General features: G+C 43.2%; 1 protein-coding gene across 1 annotated transcript in view; it reads left to right on the forward strand.

Annotated features, from left to right (window-relative positions):
• The window catches only part of LOC143268225 (uncharacterized), a 73,839-nt gene extending 59,561 nt beyond the window's left edge, over nt 1-14,278 (forward strand). The window contains exons 18-25 of the mRNA XM_076549371.1: nt 720-744; nt 3,767-3,901; nt 6,617-6,684; nt 8,037-8,061; nt 10,092-10,132; nt 10,516-10,546; nt 11,968-12,027; nt 13,946-14,278. Of these exons, the coding sequence (XP_076405486.1) occupies nt 720-744; nt 3,767-3,901; nt 6,617-6,684; nt 8,037-8,061; nt 10,092-10,132; nt 10,516-10,546; nt 11,968-12,027; nt 13,946-14,241 (681 nt within the window). The 3' untranslated portion in view covers nt 14,242-14,278. The remainder of the gene's footprint in view (nt 1-719; nt 745-3,766; nt 3,902-6,616; nt 6,685-8,036; nt 8,062-10,091; nt 10,133-10,515; nt 10,547-11,967; nt 12,028-13,945) is intronic.
• Nucleotides 14,279-15,606: the final 1,328 nt, after the last annotated feature.

Genomic DNA, 15,606 nt, shown 5'->3' on the forward strand with positions numbered 1-15,606 from the left:
GCAGGGCATCATGGGTATTAGAGAGTTAATTTAGGAAGAGGACAAAGTGGAATTGTACCATCTTGGTCCAGACTGAATCAAATCTTCCCGTGTCAAGTGTCACAGTCTGTATGAGGGGGGCTTTTCTTCTGGAGAAAAAAGGCTCCTCTTTAGATAAATGTGTGTAATATTGACTCAGAAGTTAACAGGCATATCATCTATTAAGATGTGTGTTTTTCCTTAAGGGGCCTCTCCTATTTGTTTTCCCATCCTGTCATCTAGATGGAATTTGTGTTGTTCCCCAAAAGTCTCAATATGGTGGGAAGCTTCATGCATCCAATATTTGAATATTTAGGGTATAATACATTTAAAACATGTGCACTCGTGCAAATAATTGGAGGCCCCCTCTTAGAAGGAATTAATCTCCCAGGGCAGGTTGTTAAGTTGGTCTGCCATGCTGGGATGTAGCTTAGGGAGCCCTCAGTGAAGGCCAAACAGAAGAGGTGCTCTGCTCTCACTTTGAGTCAGCATTAGTGTGTGATGTATTAGTTTTTGTCACAAAGTACGTAGCCCTGGTTTTCTGTGACATCATCACATAATGTATGAATACAGTCTTTTTTTTAATGTCTTTTTCCTATCCTGCTTTACACTATGCTGTGTCATAGGGTGAACCAAAGAGCTATGCAAAAAGACTCTGTATGACCTGAACCTCAAAGTGTTTTCTTTCCTTTCAATTACAGGTGGAGAAGAGGAAATTTAATTGTTGTATGTATTACGGAATCTCTCAAACACATTTTAGAATTGTTTAAATGCTGGCTGTCTTTTCTCTGGCACACCAATGTGATATAAGACTCCTATTGGGAGTGAAACTTGGGAATTTAAGCAGGGAAAAGGCAATGCCCTAAGTAACGAGTCTTACCAATGTGTCTACAGTCACTGCTTTCAGTTCTGATGCCTCTAGTTATTTTGGCATTTTGTGTACCAGGCAGGGTCTAAATAGATTTTTTTCCCAATACAGTTATCCCTATGACAGAGTCCACTTTCCAGTGACAAATTTGTCAATTCAAAAAGCAAGATACACATTTTACCTTTAAAAAAAAAGTGTTCAAAGCTCACCGTACAGATGTGTGATAGACTTGGTTTTGTTTTGGTTTTTTTTTTGTGAATTTCTCTGGAGAATGATAGCTCAAAGTGTATGGATAGGTCATCAGTCTTTCCAGTGGTAGAGCTCAGGAAGTACTTTTTATTTTGTCAAGGGCTCAGGGATACCTATATGAGAGGCCCATCTTCCCAGCATCTGCCTGCAATAACCCAGCCCTAGGTAAACAGCAGACAATGATGAGCACCAAGTGGGCAGAAAGCCAGGCAGTACTCTTTAGCTGCCTGCAGACACTCATAAGTATGATAGATGGAAATTTGTAGATGTAACCAACCGTCTTATTAAATAAGAAACACAGAACCAATGTAAAAGAGAAAGCCAAGAGGTCAGAGCTCAGAGCTAAAACCTTACCCTTCCTCCTGTGGTGGTCCTACCTCTCTGAAAGAGACCTACTTCCTGTGTGTTTGTCTTGATATAGTCTTTCTGTTCTGCCTTCTCATTGGTTGTAAACCCAAACACGTGACTGCCTCGTCACTGCCTGTAAGTACAGCCCTCCAGGTCTTAAAGGCGTGTGTCTCCAATGCTGGCTGTATCCCTGAACATACAGAGACTTACCTAGCTCTGCCTACCAAGTGCTGGGATTAAAGGCATGTGCCACCACCGCCACGCTCTTTTTATGGCTCTAATAGCTCAGACCCCAGGCAACTTTATTTATTAACATACAATTAAATCACATTTCAGTACAAATAAAATACCACCATAGAAAGTCCATATGTTTGGTCAGATCAGAGCATTTGACTATAGGAGACACTGCACTGAAAAATAGGTCGGATGTGTGTGATAACTGGATTTATGGAAGAGATGGCTCATTCCAGTAAGAACTATTGTAAAAGCTTAACAGATTAGACAACATTAACATGAGCCCAAAGAGCCACACAATTTATAGGCAATGTCCACTAAGACCTCCAGTCATCCCTTCATTCTTGAGCTGCACTGGATCATTCTTTTGGCTATCTATACATCTTTAAAGGTGAGCTCGAGTTTGTGTTCCAGTATTACTTCTATTACTGGCAGTCAGTCTCCCTGCTGCCTGCTGTGTCTGAGCACTCAGTGGAATGATATAAGCAGCAGTGAGTTACACAGGCAGAGCATGGCTGGGTATCATCATTCTGAAGATGCTGGCTGTGTTAGAGTAACCTCACAGTCAGATTTGTCAAAGAGGGTCAATGGGCAGGAATGTAAAGACCAGTTCGGTTTAGTGTGCTTCTAGCATGTGCACAATCCTGGATTTGATCCCAATGACTGTATAATATGTGCCCATTGTGGCACACTTCTGTAAACCCAATTCTTCAGAGCTAGAGTGAGGAGAACCATAAATTGAAACTCATCCTTTTATACATAGGGATTTTCAGCCTGATCTTGCATTAGAGGTATTTCTAGAAGTTTAAAATAATGGTTAGGGGATGAGCTTGACTCAATTGCCCCGTAGAGTCTGTGGGTAGAAGAGTGTGTAGAAACTGGACTTTGATGAGTCGAGCAGAGCAGCTGTGGTGCACACTTGGTGCTAATACAGACCCTGCCCTTCTAGCTACATTTATCTGGGTTGTCCATACAGTGGCTGAGGATATTTGTCATCTAGAAAGCCATGTGCATACTTACCACCCAAATGCCAGACTGCTTTCCTTACCTGGTCATGTTGAAGACATCAAGGAAGGCTTGGCCAATTGAAGGGAAGTTTCATTTTTGTCAAACCATCGTGCAATAACATGATGTAGAATGATTTGGACTCTGAGTATTTCTAAGGAATATGCTCGAATCTATAATCTCTCAGTGGGGTTCCCTGGCAGTCACAATTAGTCAGTGGGAGGGATATGACAGGTTGAAGATGCAAGAGAAGAGTCACATATTTGTACTAAGCCAGTGCCCTCCAGTGACTCCAGTTTTGAGTCAGGGATTGGAAGGTAAAGAATATCTCTCTCTCTCAGGCTGCTCCTGTCAGGGGTTTGGTCACAGTGACAGGGGTGTAACTAATGTGGTCCTAACGGTGAAAAGTCGGGAGTGCACACAGTTGTTTACTTCTCAGTCATGTAAGGCTATTAATACCGTATGTTCTCTGTGAGCTACAAGGACCACAGGTGAATAAAGAATGAAAGTCAACAACAGCCACACTTCCCATGCTGGATGCAATGGATCACTCTAAATTCAGTCACTAGCTTCTAGCTGAATTCCTCTGATATTTAACAAACATCATTGGAGTATTTCTGCTGTACATGTGCCTTTCCTTATGATTTACCATTTGTAGTTCTCTTTTAGACTAGAAAGTATCATGAGAAGTCCTTCTGAAACTTCCAGTGTTTGGAGAAAAGCATGGAAGAAAGAGGAATCGTATGAACAACAGTGTATTCATGCGATTGTCAGAAGGAAGGGCTGCCATCTGGCACCAAACCCATACAACACATTCAGTCCTGCTCCTTTTGTATTGCACCAGCCACGTAAATGCAGACAGTACCTATATTGTCTGTATACTGCTTAATCACAAAATGTGATCTTCCACAAGCAACACTCTTGACACTGATGACTAGCTGGAACAGGAAATTAGACCATATTTACAAATACACAGCCATGATTAGTTTTCTGGTTTTCTGCCGTAAACTAACATAACTCTCCCTGTTGTGACTACATTTTCAGTTACTTCATTCTTTAGAAGATTTTGTAGGAAAAAAATTATCATCCCTCAAGTTACGGAGGAACCTCCAGCTACTCCAGTTGCTGTTCCAGGCAGTGGTAGCGCATCTGATGAAATAATACAAACCCAAGAGGAAGGTACTGTACATATTGAGGCTTTGCTTCCATTATATGTAGCAGTCAGTTATCCTCTGTGCCATAGGTAAAACTGAACAGATTTACCAGAACTTTCACTATCTGAAATATATCAGTGTATCTATCTCATCCCTAGAAATACAACCATAGAATTTTAAGAGGTATTTAAAAAATTAAATAAAAATAAAAGTCACTTTGGCTCTCGCTGAATACTATGAACTAGAGGAAAGCTGGGGCACATGTATAAGTTGATGTAGCTTCACCTGATATGGGCAGAAACAGGTGAGTAACCCTATCTGCTACTTAATCTGTGGGAGCCCGTTCTGGGGTTCCTCGTGGCTTTACCCAGCAGGTCCGAATAGAGGATGATCAGGACCACGGGCCTGAGTGTAGGTGTCTGAGATGGTCTGCACTTGGCTGTGCTGGGGGAGGAGGTCTTTTGCTCCACCCCTTGGCGTCTCTATAAAAACCCTGGGCAAGAGACAGTCGGGGCCCGTTGAAATAGGTTCCAGGCCCTCTCGAGGCTATCCTTTATTTTCTATCTGTTTATCTCCGCAAGATTCTCCGCTATAAATCCTTCTATCTAATATTTCCTGCTGATCGCACTCAAGAAAACTCTAGCAAGCTGTGGGGGTGGTGGGTAAACGCCCCACATTAATCCACATGTGGGTGACACAGATGGATTAGATCTGAAGAGTCCCCAAAGTACAAGTGAAATTTGAAATATGTAACAGCCTTCTTGGCCAGGTTCAATGGGAAAGGGTCCCAGTAGTGGCCATGTCACACCCTGTGCTTGGGAGTGCGAGAGAGCAGGAAAGAGATCTGTAAGTACGAGGAAAATGGGAGGTTCCTGTGCTTTTCCTCTTTCGGAAGCAAATGATCCATTTTATAATTCCATAAAATATATACAACCTATCAAAGAATCACAACCATGTCCTCTGAAAAAGACAGATGACCTTTACCTCAGCCATCTTTCCAGGCTGTCAAATGTTTACATGGCAAGCCATGGCATCTGGCATAATTCCCTGTTTGGAGCAATCCCAATTATACATTTTTGTTTGACTATTTGTGTGTCTATTTAATCTTATGATCTTCCATTTAGCCTTTTCAAACATCCTCCGTGCTGTCCCTCCTTTGTTCTGTTCTGCCATCCCTTTCCCCACTCAGACCTCCCTCCCTTTACTCCCCCTTTTCCCTTCATGTCACCTGTGCTCCCCCATGACCCCCTTACTATCTTCCTTCCTCCTTACCAATTAATGTTCCCTTTCTAGTCTCCTGAACTCTATAGGTTCTCCAAGTTAGTATCTAAATCTTAAATTTCACACTACAATCAGATGAATATTATGATAATGTCCTTTTAAAGCTACCAACTAGAAACTTTGAGTTTTAGTAGCACATTACTACATATTTCATGTTTTCAAAAATACCTTATGGTTTTTGTTGTTAATCAGACATTGCTATAAAATGGTTTTACTACCTTGAAGTTGATTATTGCTCCTGTGTGTTTTAAATCTTCAGTTTCTTTAGTGACTTTGTGAATGAATTGTTTACAATGATTATTCTCTTCCTCGTGTGTTTCTGGGGGTTTTCTGTAATAGTGAATTAGTGATTGGAGTGAGTTTTAACTGCATACAACCAGCAAGTATCCTGTCTTTGTCATGGGATTCTACTGGTCTGTGGGGGAGAGCTTCAATACACTGGAGGGTACAGAATTCTTAGTTTAACCTTCCTATGTGAACAGAACTTCAGTGTCAATGGGAAAAGAAATAAAGCCTCATGTCTTGATTGTTCAGAACCGTGTGTGTGTGTGTGTGTACATTGTCCTCCATTTGTGTGAATCTTAGATTAACCAAAAGAATGTAGGAAGTGTGTAAATTATCTCCATGATACTCGTTTTATTGTGATTTCATTTTATGGAATGTTTGCCCCAGAATATACCTATTACCACAGGAAACCACTGGAAAAATATGGTCTGCCAATGCTTTTAGCAGATGACTTGGGAAAGTGCTTTCTACTCCAAAGAGAAAAATTACATTGCTCTATTAGCCTACTCTAAAAATAGTATCTATTCCAGAGAAAAGCTGTGCTGCTCCAACACAACAGCATTTAAGGTTTTCCTTTCCCTGGGATGTGACTGCCCCTTTATGGTTCATGCACTGAACTAGGGAGTGGAGCATGGTGCCACTAGAGGTTAAAATGCTAATTCAGTGGTTCATTGAATTAGCTTCTGGATTGCTGTGAGCCTTGTTTTGTTTCCAGCATTCTGAGGTACCCAGATGTGCTGCAGAGGGGACACGTTATCATGGTCTTTATTTTCTCGTGTTCACCAATACCACTCCATAAACCATATTCCTTTTGGTACCCTGGAAAGTGTGTACTAGATGGCAACTTAGCATAAATTAAAACTCACATTGTTTCTTAGTTTTAGAAGACCATCCGTCTGGTCTTCAAGTGATTGATAGGAGTAATGGGAAGCTTGTACCCTTGGAAGACTTTTATTGTCTTCTGTTCCCATCAGCACACTGCAAGTGTTCCATTTTCCATTTTTTCCCTGCTTCTCGTTGACTCAGTGCTTTCAATGAGGATGCTCCAGCAGCCCTTCGGTCTAGCCTCGAGAGCATAGCCATACATATAAGCCTGTTGTGTAAGCTAAGCACTGTTCTCTAAGGAAGCCATGGCCCACAGCACCAGTGATGAACAGTCACTCTCTCTTCCTAGATACTAAAGATGCCCCTGATATTAAACAGTTATTTTCTAAAGAGGAAGAAATCGACCATTCTACTGAGGTAAGGTGGACTTTCTATGACTGAAATAGAAATGTTGCTGTCTGACTTTCCTATTTTATTTGAGTTTGCCTATTAAAATATGACAGTATGTATATATACTATGCTGTGTTTTCTGGAATAGTAGAATAGTTCCTTGCCGATGGACACCTTATGAGAAAGAGCATTTGTGAATGGCACAGTCAGGGTACAGAATATATGCTATCACCTGTCCCTCTGGAAAACAATGCTTCTTCTTTAGATTATTTTGTGGTTGGTGACTGAAGGAGGGTTAGAGATACATCATTCTGAAAAATATCATAGGTTTGTCACAGATATATCTTTGTTTTGCCAGCCATTAATGTTGGCAGTGAAATAAAGGCTACACAACTGTCTCACCATGCAGAGGACCTAGTCCAGTCCCATGTAGGCACCACAGCCATTGATCCAACTTTCATGAATTCCCTCTTGTTTGTTTGGTTGTCCCTGCGTGTTTCCACATCATGATCCTGATGCACTTGCTCATAGAATCCTCTTGTCTCTCTTTGACTGGACTCCTGGAGCTCGGTCTAGTGATTGGCTGTGGATCTCTGCATCTGCTTCCATTAGTTGGAGAAAAGTTCTGTGATGACAGGGTATTCACCGGTCTGATCTCTGGGGCAAGCCAGTTCAGTTCAGGCACCCTCTCTACTATTGCTAGTAGTCCAGGCTGGGGTCATCCTTGGGGATGCCTGGGAACTTCCCTAGCACCTGGTTTTTCTCTATCCCCACGATGTCTCTCTCTATCATGGTATCTCTTTCATTGCTTTCCCCCTCCCTGTTCCAGTTCAACCATCCCATTCCCTTATGTTCTCATCCCCTATCCCCTAACCTCCATTGCCCACTCCTCATACCCAGTTTACTCATGGAGATCTCATTTGTTTCCCCTTCCCAGGGCAGTTCATGTGTCCCTCTTTGGGTCTTCCCTGTTAGTTAGCTTCTCTGGGGTTGTGGGTTGTTGCCTGATTACTCTTTGCTTTATATCTAGTATCCACTTATGAGTGTGTACATAACAAGTTACCATCTCTGGTGCATGAGCAGGCTTTGTGGAGCCCACTACCTATGACGGGATACCTTGTGCAGCCTTGAGGCAGGGGGGAAGGACTTGGACTTGCCTCTACTGAATGTGCCTCCAAATGGGAGGACTTGCCTTCTTGTGGGAGGAAGTGAGGGGTGGATTGGGAGGGGAGGCTGGGGGCATGGAAGGAGGGAAGAAGAGGATCTTTGATTGGTGTGTAAAATGAATGAAAAAAATCTTAATTAAAAAAAAGAGAAAGATATGTGCCTGTATGCCCCATGATGTTACCCTCAAAATGTCTTTGTTTCTATAATTTCAGGGAGCCTGGGAAGAAGACCAAAGCGGTAAGTATTGTTTAACTCCTTGGTGAGGAAGAATGTAAATGTTAAGATAGGTAGGGTGTCCCTTACTGTCTTCTCTTTGAAAGGCCACCAAACTTGCTGTTTCTGGAGAGAGCAAAACAGTCAACACGACTTTTTAAGGGTGTTCTAGATGCCCTTGACAGCCAGGTTTCTGCATAGATTTCCATGAGGCTGTGTGCATAAAGAATATTAGGGTTTCAGGTGCTTCAATGTCTTGTTTCCCTGCATGGGTAATGGTCTATGGAGGACATAGTTTATGCTCCCATTCATACTTTAAATGAACTTTATACTTTATTAGTTCATCTAGTCTTCATGACATTTGTGCTTGGGGATTGTTATAACCCCTGCTTCAGAACAAAAATGAAGAATCTCTGATCAAAGTCAAAAGCAGAAAGTTAAAACATGAATCCATCTGGGCAATCCATTGCTCTTGCTTCCGTGGTTGAGCCTTAAATTCATTTAAGAAAATTTTGAGAGCATTGTCAGCAGGGCTGAGGGTTTACCATGTGGTTCAGAGATGCTGCCTGTCCATGACAAATTGCCTCCATGTCATTTTAACTGCATATTAAACTAGACCACATCCACAGATGCTTGAAGTCACTTGTGTGAAAAATCCAAAGACTCCCTGCTGTGTCCGGTCATTTCACACAGACCTTTGGAGTTTAAAGCAATCATGTAGGACAAGGCGACTTACTTCTGTAGATTTTGGACTCATGTCTTAGAAGCTGTCCCAAAACAAAACAAACACACACACACACACAAAAAAAAAAACAACTGAAATATTATAGTACACTTTCTAATAGCACTATGAGCAATAAGATTTTCCAACCCAGCTTGTCAGTAACCAAAGCAGATCAGTTGAGCAGCCTGTGCAGTTCTGAGAAACACCTGTTGGTGACACATAGCAAGTGTTAACAATCACACATACTGTGCTTTGAAACTTTTTGTTTTTTGAAATTAAATTATATCATTTTCCTCTTTCCTCCCTCTGACCATCCCCATGCGTCACCCCCTTTCTTCCTCGAATTTATGACCTCTGGCCTCCTTCCCTCCAACTGTAGATTGTAGTTACATGTGTGTGTGTGTGTGTGTGTGTGTGTGTGAGAGAGAGAGAGAGAGAGAGAGAGAGAGAGAGAGAGAGTGCATTTGTGAGTGTGTGTGAGTGTGTGTGTGTGTGTGTGTGATATATTCCTAAATATATAGATATAATCCACTCTTTCCATACAATGTTATCTGTATTATGAGATTTCAGAGCTGACCAGTTGTTGTTGGAAAACCAACTGGGCTGTTCCCAGGGGAAGAGGATTTTTTTCTCCCACTCTCCACAGTTTTGGTTGCAGCACTAATGTTCTAGATGGAAGGTTCAGGCCAGGCCCCCCACAGTCACCTGATCTCTGCATTTTTATTTGTTGTAGTTTTCTGTTATGATTTCATTCTGTTGCAAAGAGAAATTGTTCTGTTGGATGGTAAAAGCTACACTGACCTGCAAGTATAGGATAAATATTTAGAATACAGTTAGAAATTATGCAGCTTTAGTGTTATTATTTTTATTTTGAGACAGGGACACATTTATCACAGGCTGCCTCTATCTTGCTCTATGGTTGAAGCTGAGGCCTGGTCCTCCTTCCACTACCTCCTGAATGCTGGGATTATAAGGGTTGGGGATTTAGCTCAGTGGTAGAGCACTTGCCTAGCAAGTACAAGGCCCCAGGTTCGGTCCTCAGCTCCAAAAAAAAAAAAAAAAAAAAAAGCAATAAGTATATGCCACAAAGTGTGAACCAGCTAGATTTATTTTATATTGTTTAAAGTGGCTTTAATTGAGGAACAAAGAACCTAGGTCTCATATTGATCTGTTTTATTTTTTCTTTTCTGGAACATCCTTCTACACTGGAGGATGGCCCAGCAGCAGCCCAAGCTATCTCCATACACACGTGTGCACATTGAAAATATTCCCTGAGTGTTTTATAATCATTAGTTGCCAACATCCTCACAGTTACTCTGTTTTCTCCTAGATTTATCTGGTGCTATTAGTGTACCAGAATCCAGACAAATGGTAAGCATACCTTTGTGTGTCTTCTGTAGAAATACAGCTCTATTTGGGTTCCATGTGTGTTACTTTTTGAAAGACAGTTTCCTTTGTGGAGTTCAGGGTCTCCAGCTCTCTGGTATCGTTGACATCACCATATTCATTAAAATTGAAACATAGAAGGAGTTCCCTCAGAAACTCCTTTCCCTGTTCTAGTAAGGATTTGCTTGCAATGTTAGTGGACTTGGGAGGTACAGTGCCAGGAAGGAAGGCTCTTTCCGTCTCTACTGGTGTCATATGCAGCACCAGTAGAGCTCTATTTCCACCGGTCTCTAAGTCATCCAGAGAAAACCAGACCATTGTGAAGGATACAGTATAGCCCAATCTTAACAATGCTTTCTTTTTCATAGTTGCAGATCACATCTGTTGTGTTTGGAAATCGTAAGTATCTGAAATCTCTCTCTTGTTCAGGAAATACCTTAGTGTTTCATTCCTAAGAAGCCTGAATCAGGATTCCTGTTGGAAAGGAGAGTTGAAAGTTAAATGATTAAATGGTTCTGCCATAGAGGCTCTGTGGAAAATCCCAAGAAGAACCTGGGTCAACTTTGTGTGAGCTGGTGTGGCTTTACCTGGTACACTATGTCCTGATGTTCTTGCAGATATAGCCCAAGTGGGGGACACAGATGTTGAAGAGCATCAGAATATCAGTAGTAAAGAAAGCTTTCCTAGTAAGTAACAGCATGCCCTGTTGGAGTTGATAGGAGAGGATCCAGGTAACAGTAAGGTTGTACCTTCTGCTTGGCAGGCTAAGGCAGTATGAAAGGTATCAGTGAGATGTAAATTTGCCTGGAGATTTAAATACTACTCCATCCAGGCATAATGGTAAAGAGAGGTAGAAGCAAACATACCAAACCCCACTGTCAATGGGAGTTGGTATGATTAAGAGCATTATCTGTTCTACCAGAGGACCAGATTTGAGCTCCAGCACCCATAGAGCTGCTCACAACTATCTGTAACTCAGTTCCAGGGTATCTCATGCCCTCTTCTGATCTTGCCTGGCATTGTATGCATGTGATATACAAGCATTCATATGCAGGCAATGCAGATGAAACAAACTTAGAAATAAAAGTATGGTCTTCACCGGAACACCCATCCTTCCTGCCTCTGTCCCCGACAACGCTCCTAGCCATCAGTTGTAATCAGTAGCGTTCCTCGGAAATTGTGTGTATTCTGATGTAGTCTGGAAATATGTGTATATCTGGTGCTCACTTTTGATTGGTGAGTTGTGATAGAAGAAACTGTCAGTGGCTCACAACTGTCGGTAGTCAATGACATGAACCTGAGTACAAAGGTCTTGTAGTGTGGGCCCAATAATGCAGAAGTGAATCCTCTTCTGGCTGGTCCTGCAGGACTTATAACAGTACCTCCATGTTTCCATTCAGTCTTCTTTTTCCTTAAAATCTTGAAGTGCCTACTTCTATTTATTCATTTGTTTGTTTGTTTATTTATTTATTATATATACAGTGTTTTACCTGCATGTATGCCTGTGTGCTAGAAGAGGGCACCAGATCTCATTATAGATGATTGCGAGCCACCATGTGGTTATTTGGAATTGAACTCAGGACCTCTAGAAGAGCAGCCAGTGCTCTTAACCTCTGAGCCACCTCTCCAGCCCCCATTCAGTCTTTATATAAAAGACAATCTTATGGGTGGGTGGCAGAGTGAGTATACTGGCCTCACTGAAGCACCTTCCATAACCTAAGATGTCAAGGAACCAGTGGGAAGCTGAGGCTGATCTGGTGTGAGCTGATGTGGCTGTATCTTCTGTAGGCAGAATGAGCCACTCTGTTGCTTTCTTCCAGGTGATGCTCCTGAACTGCAACTCAGGGAGTTGGGAAAGGAGTCAAGTCTTATAGCTCCAGGTAGGTAACAACATTGCATTCTGGGTCTACTCTGTCATGTGGACATGGTGTCAGTGGGGACAGGGACAGAAGGAAGCCTGTGTGTGAGCTCATTTCCAGCCTGTGCTCCTCACACTAGACTGACCTGTAGGGCAAATGAGTCAAAGGACACATTGACACCTATCTTGGAGCTTCTGACCTAGTACTTGAGCATGGATCTGGGACTCTGTGGTCCAGATAAGGCCTCCTTTCCAGATATTACTAGTTCATCATGGATGTACAAAATCCCAGGAATTAAAGTGCATGGCCACTTGTATTTTATCTCTTGAGTCCTCTCTGACTTATCCTCTGTGTGTCTGAACCTCAGTTTCCTGCCATCTCATCAGATCACCTTGCCATATCTTCCAGTGTGTTCTGTCCTCTAAGCTGTCTGAAACTGATACGGCTTCATGCTTAGTATAGTTCTCACCTGTCTCCACGGGTCTAGAGTATGAATCAAAGGAGATTATATTCCCCAAAGGTCTTTTATGGAACCCCTGCAGTAAGGTGAGGGTCTTTCTTCATTGCAAAGTATGTCTGCCTGCCCTCTACCCTTCTACTTCTGATGGATTGATTCTGCTTGTGTAAACTCAGGGACGACTCTTTCTAATCAATGTGTCCACAGCGATGAAGGAGCCCACTTCACTGGCCACATCATTTGACCACTCTTCTGTCCCTTACCTAGAGCCTTCTCCACCCTCCTCCCTATTTCCTGAGTGGAATGGCGGCTCTGCACGTTATGCCCAGTAATCCATGAAAGTGTGTCCCTGCTGCCTTGTTCTTGATTCTGCATACCGAGTTGACTGGCCCACCTGATCGGACCTAACCTAATCCATCCTGGATCCCTGGATTCATTCCTGTTTTATGCATAAGTGTACCCAGTTGTCTTCCCCTTCCCTTGAAATGTGGCCTCACCTGAGTCCTTTACAGAGTTTATGGGAGAGCCAAAATCCCAATAGGAAGTGTATACAATGGGACATTGCTTAGGGACATGCCCAGCTAGACACAATTGAGTCTTACCAGGTCATCTGGTCACACCATTACTTGTGGAAAAGAGGTGAAGTGCTGTTCTTGCCTAGCTGGGGAAAGCAGGGAGCTGAACAGAGTGGGAACAGGGATGCTAAGCACAACACAGTTAGCAAGCAAAGCTTTGTTTCTGAAGTGAAAGGAGACCCAAGGGGAACATCCAAAAGTTACAAACAACAGAACAGCAGCCAATAGAAAATTGTCCCCAACAATGTTGGTAGCATGGATGGTGGCACATGTGGGAGCAGTCACTCACCTAGGATGGCCAACCTGGTCCCTGCAAGAAATACCCAGCAGTGTCCCAGAGCTCTGTTGTGGGGTATTGTGTTCCCCAAAATATTGTGTACCCTAATAAACTTATCTGGGGTCAGAGAACAGAAAAGCCACTAGATACTTAGGATAGGCAGTGGTAGCACACGCCTTTAATCCTAGCATTCCAGAGGCAGAAATCCATGTGTTCAAGAATACAGCCAGGCATGGTGACTCACGCCTTTAATCCCAGAAAGCAAGCCTCTAATCCCAGGGAGTGATGGTAGAAAGCAGAAAGGTATATAAGGCGTGAGGACCAGAAACTAGCAGTGTTTGGCTGGTTAAGCATTTGGCAGGTTAAGCTTTTAGGTTTTGAACAGCACAGTTCAGCTGAGAGTCATTGGGATATGAGGACACAGAGGCTTCCTGTCTGAGGAAACAAGATCAGCTGAGAAGTTGGCCAGGTGAGGTTAGCTGTGGCCTGTTATGTATCTCTGATCTTCCAGCTTCACCCCAATACCTGGCTCACAGGTTTGATTTTATTAATAAGACCAGTTAAGATTCATGCTACACTTTGTGCCATGACTCCTTCCCTATTTTGAACTTATTCCTACTCTATCCCTAGAGATAAATGTACTATACCAAGCCCCACCTAAATCTTCAAATGAAGATACGAATGAGGAGGAGGAGGAAGAGGTGGTGGTGGAGGAGCCGGTGGAGGAGTTTGCAATGGAAGAGGAGGCGGCAACAGATGAGGAGGCGGAAACAGAGGAGGAGGAGGCGGCGGCGCCTAAGGCGGAAGCAGGGGAGGCAGAGGAAGAAGAGGAGGAGGAGGTGGTAGAGTTGGCGGCAGCAGGGGAAGAGGCAGAGGAGGAGAAAGAAGAGGAGGAGGAGGGGGAGGAGGGGGGGATGAAAAGCTAGTACCAATAAAAATATAATGCCTATAATCGTATATAAATGTGTTTTTTGTTTTTATTTCTATGTCTCTGAGCATGCCCACTGGAGTCACCCCTCCAGGGTGTTGTGATAGACAGTTGTAACCCATCCTGTGGAGCTACTTAGTTCTCCGTAAGAGTAGCAAGCACACTTGGCTGCTGAGCCATCTTTCTAGTACCCAGATCTCTTATCTTGAAGGCACATTTGATATTTTGATAGTATCTATCCACAGATACAGATGGGCTTAAAAGCACTCCCCCAGAATACTTCTAACACCTAAGACAGGAGGTGTGGATGTCTCCAAGAGGAGTATATCATCCCTGAACATCCCCTTGTAGTATACTCGGGTCCTGGAGGCCAACATAGGCAAAGTTCCTCCAGAGACACCTCAGAACCTCACTGGGTAGCTGGGGAGCCTAAGATAGCAAATTTCAATGGTGCTCCTTCAGAGGCTAGGCTTGTTCCCTGGGGTGCCCTCCAGATCTCCAGTCCTTAGATAAAAGTGACAAGGGCCCTCCCCCTGCCACATGACTGAGGGGACCTGCTTCGGTGGCTTCAGGCTTTGAATATGGCCCACCAGACCAAAGCCCTTCCTTGAAGGGTCCCGTGTACCCTCAACAGGTCCTAGACACTGTGGGATTGGGTGCCCACTGAGAGGTCATCCTCACTGGGTGAGCAAAGCAAGTGTGGCGAGAGCTAATCTAGTTGCCTGCGAGAAATTCATGTCTAGGGCCAAAGATCACATGGGCTACCTGTATGATGCCTCTGAAAGTAGCCCAGGGATTAGCAAAGAAACCCAGTGTTGTAGATTAATTCTAATTGATCTTAATAATAATAATAATAATAATAATAATAATAATAACCCAGATTCAGATGTCAGGGTGAAAGCTGAAAGATAAGAGAAGCAGAGCAGCCAGTCACTAGAGTTCTTACCTCCTCAAAATCATCAGACTGAAAGGGGACTGGGTTCCTGTCTCCTCCTACCTTACATTCTTCTCTCCACCCAGCCATATCACTTCCTGTCTTCACCTCCCTAGTGCTGGGATTAAAGGCGTGAGATCCCAAAAGCTGACCTCAAAGGTGTATGTCACCACTGAATGGCCTCTATGGCTAGCTAGTGGTTGGCTTTGCCCTCTGATCTTTAGGCAAGCTTTGTTAGAGCATACACAAAACATCATCACACAGTGTGCTAAAGGAAGCAGATTCTGAGTACACAGCTGGCTGCTTAGGTTCATGGCCTGGAACTTGGACATCCAGAATGCACCCAGGAAGAGGTTTAGCCCAGTTTTATAATACCTAGAAAACTACAAGTTCCAGCATAGTCAAATGCTGCTGCTAGGGCAAGTTGTC

The sequence above is a fragment of the Peromyscus maniculatus genome, chromosome 12, assembly GCF_049852395.1.
Source record: "Peromyscus maniculatus bairdii isolate BWxNUB_F1_BW_parent chromosome 12, HU_Pman_BW_mat_3.1, whole genome shotgun sequence".
Taxonomy (NCBI): Eukaryota; Metazoa; Chordata; class Mammalia; order Rodentia; family Cricetidae; genus Peromyscus; species Peromyscus maniculatus.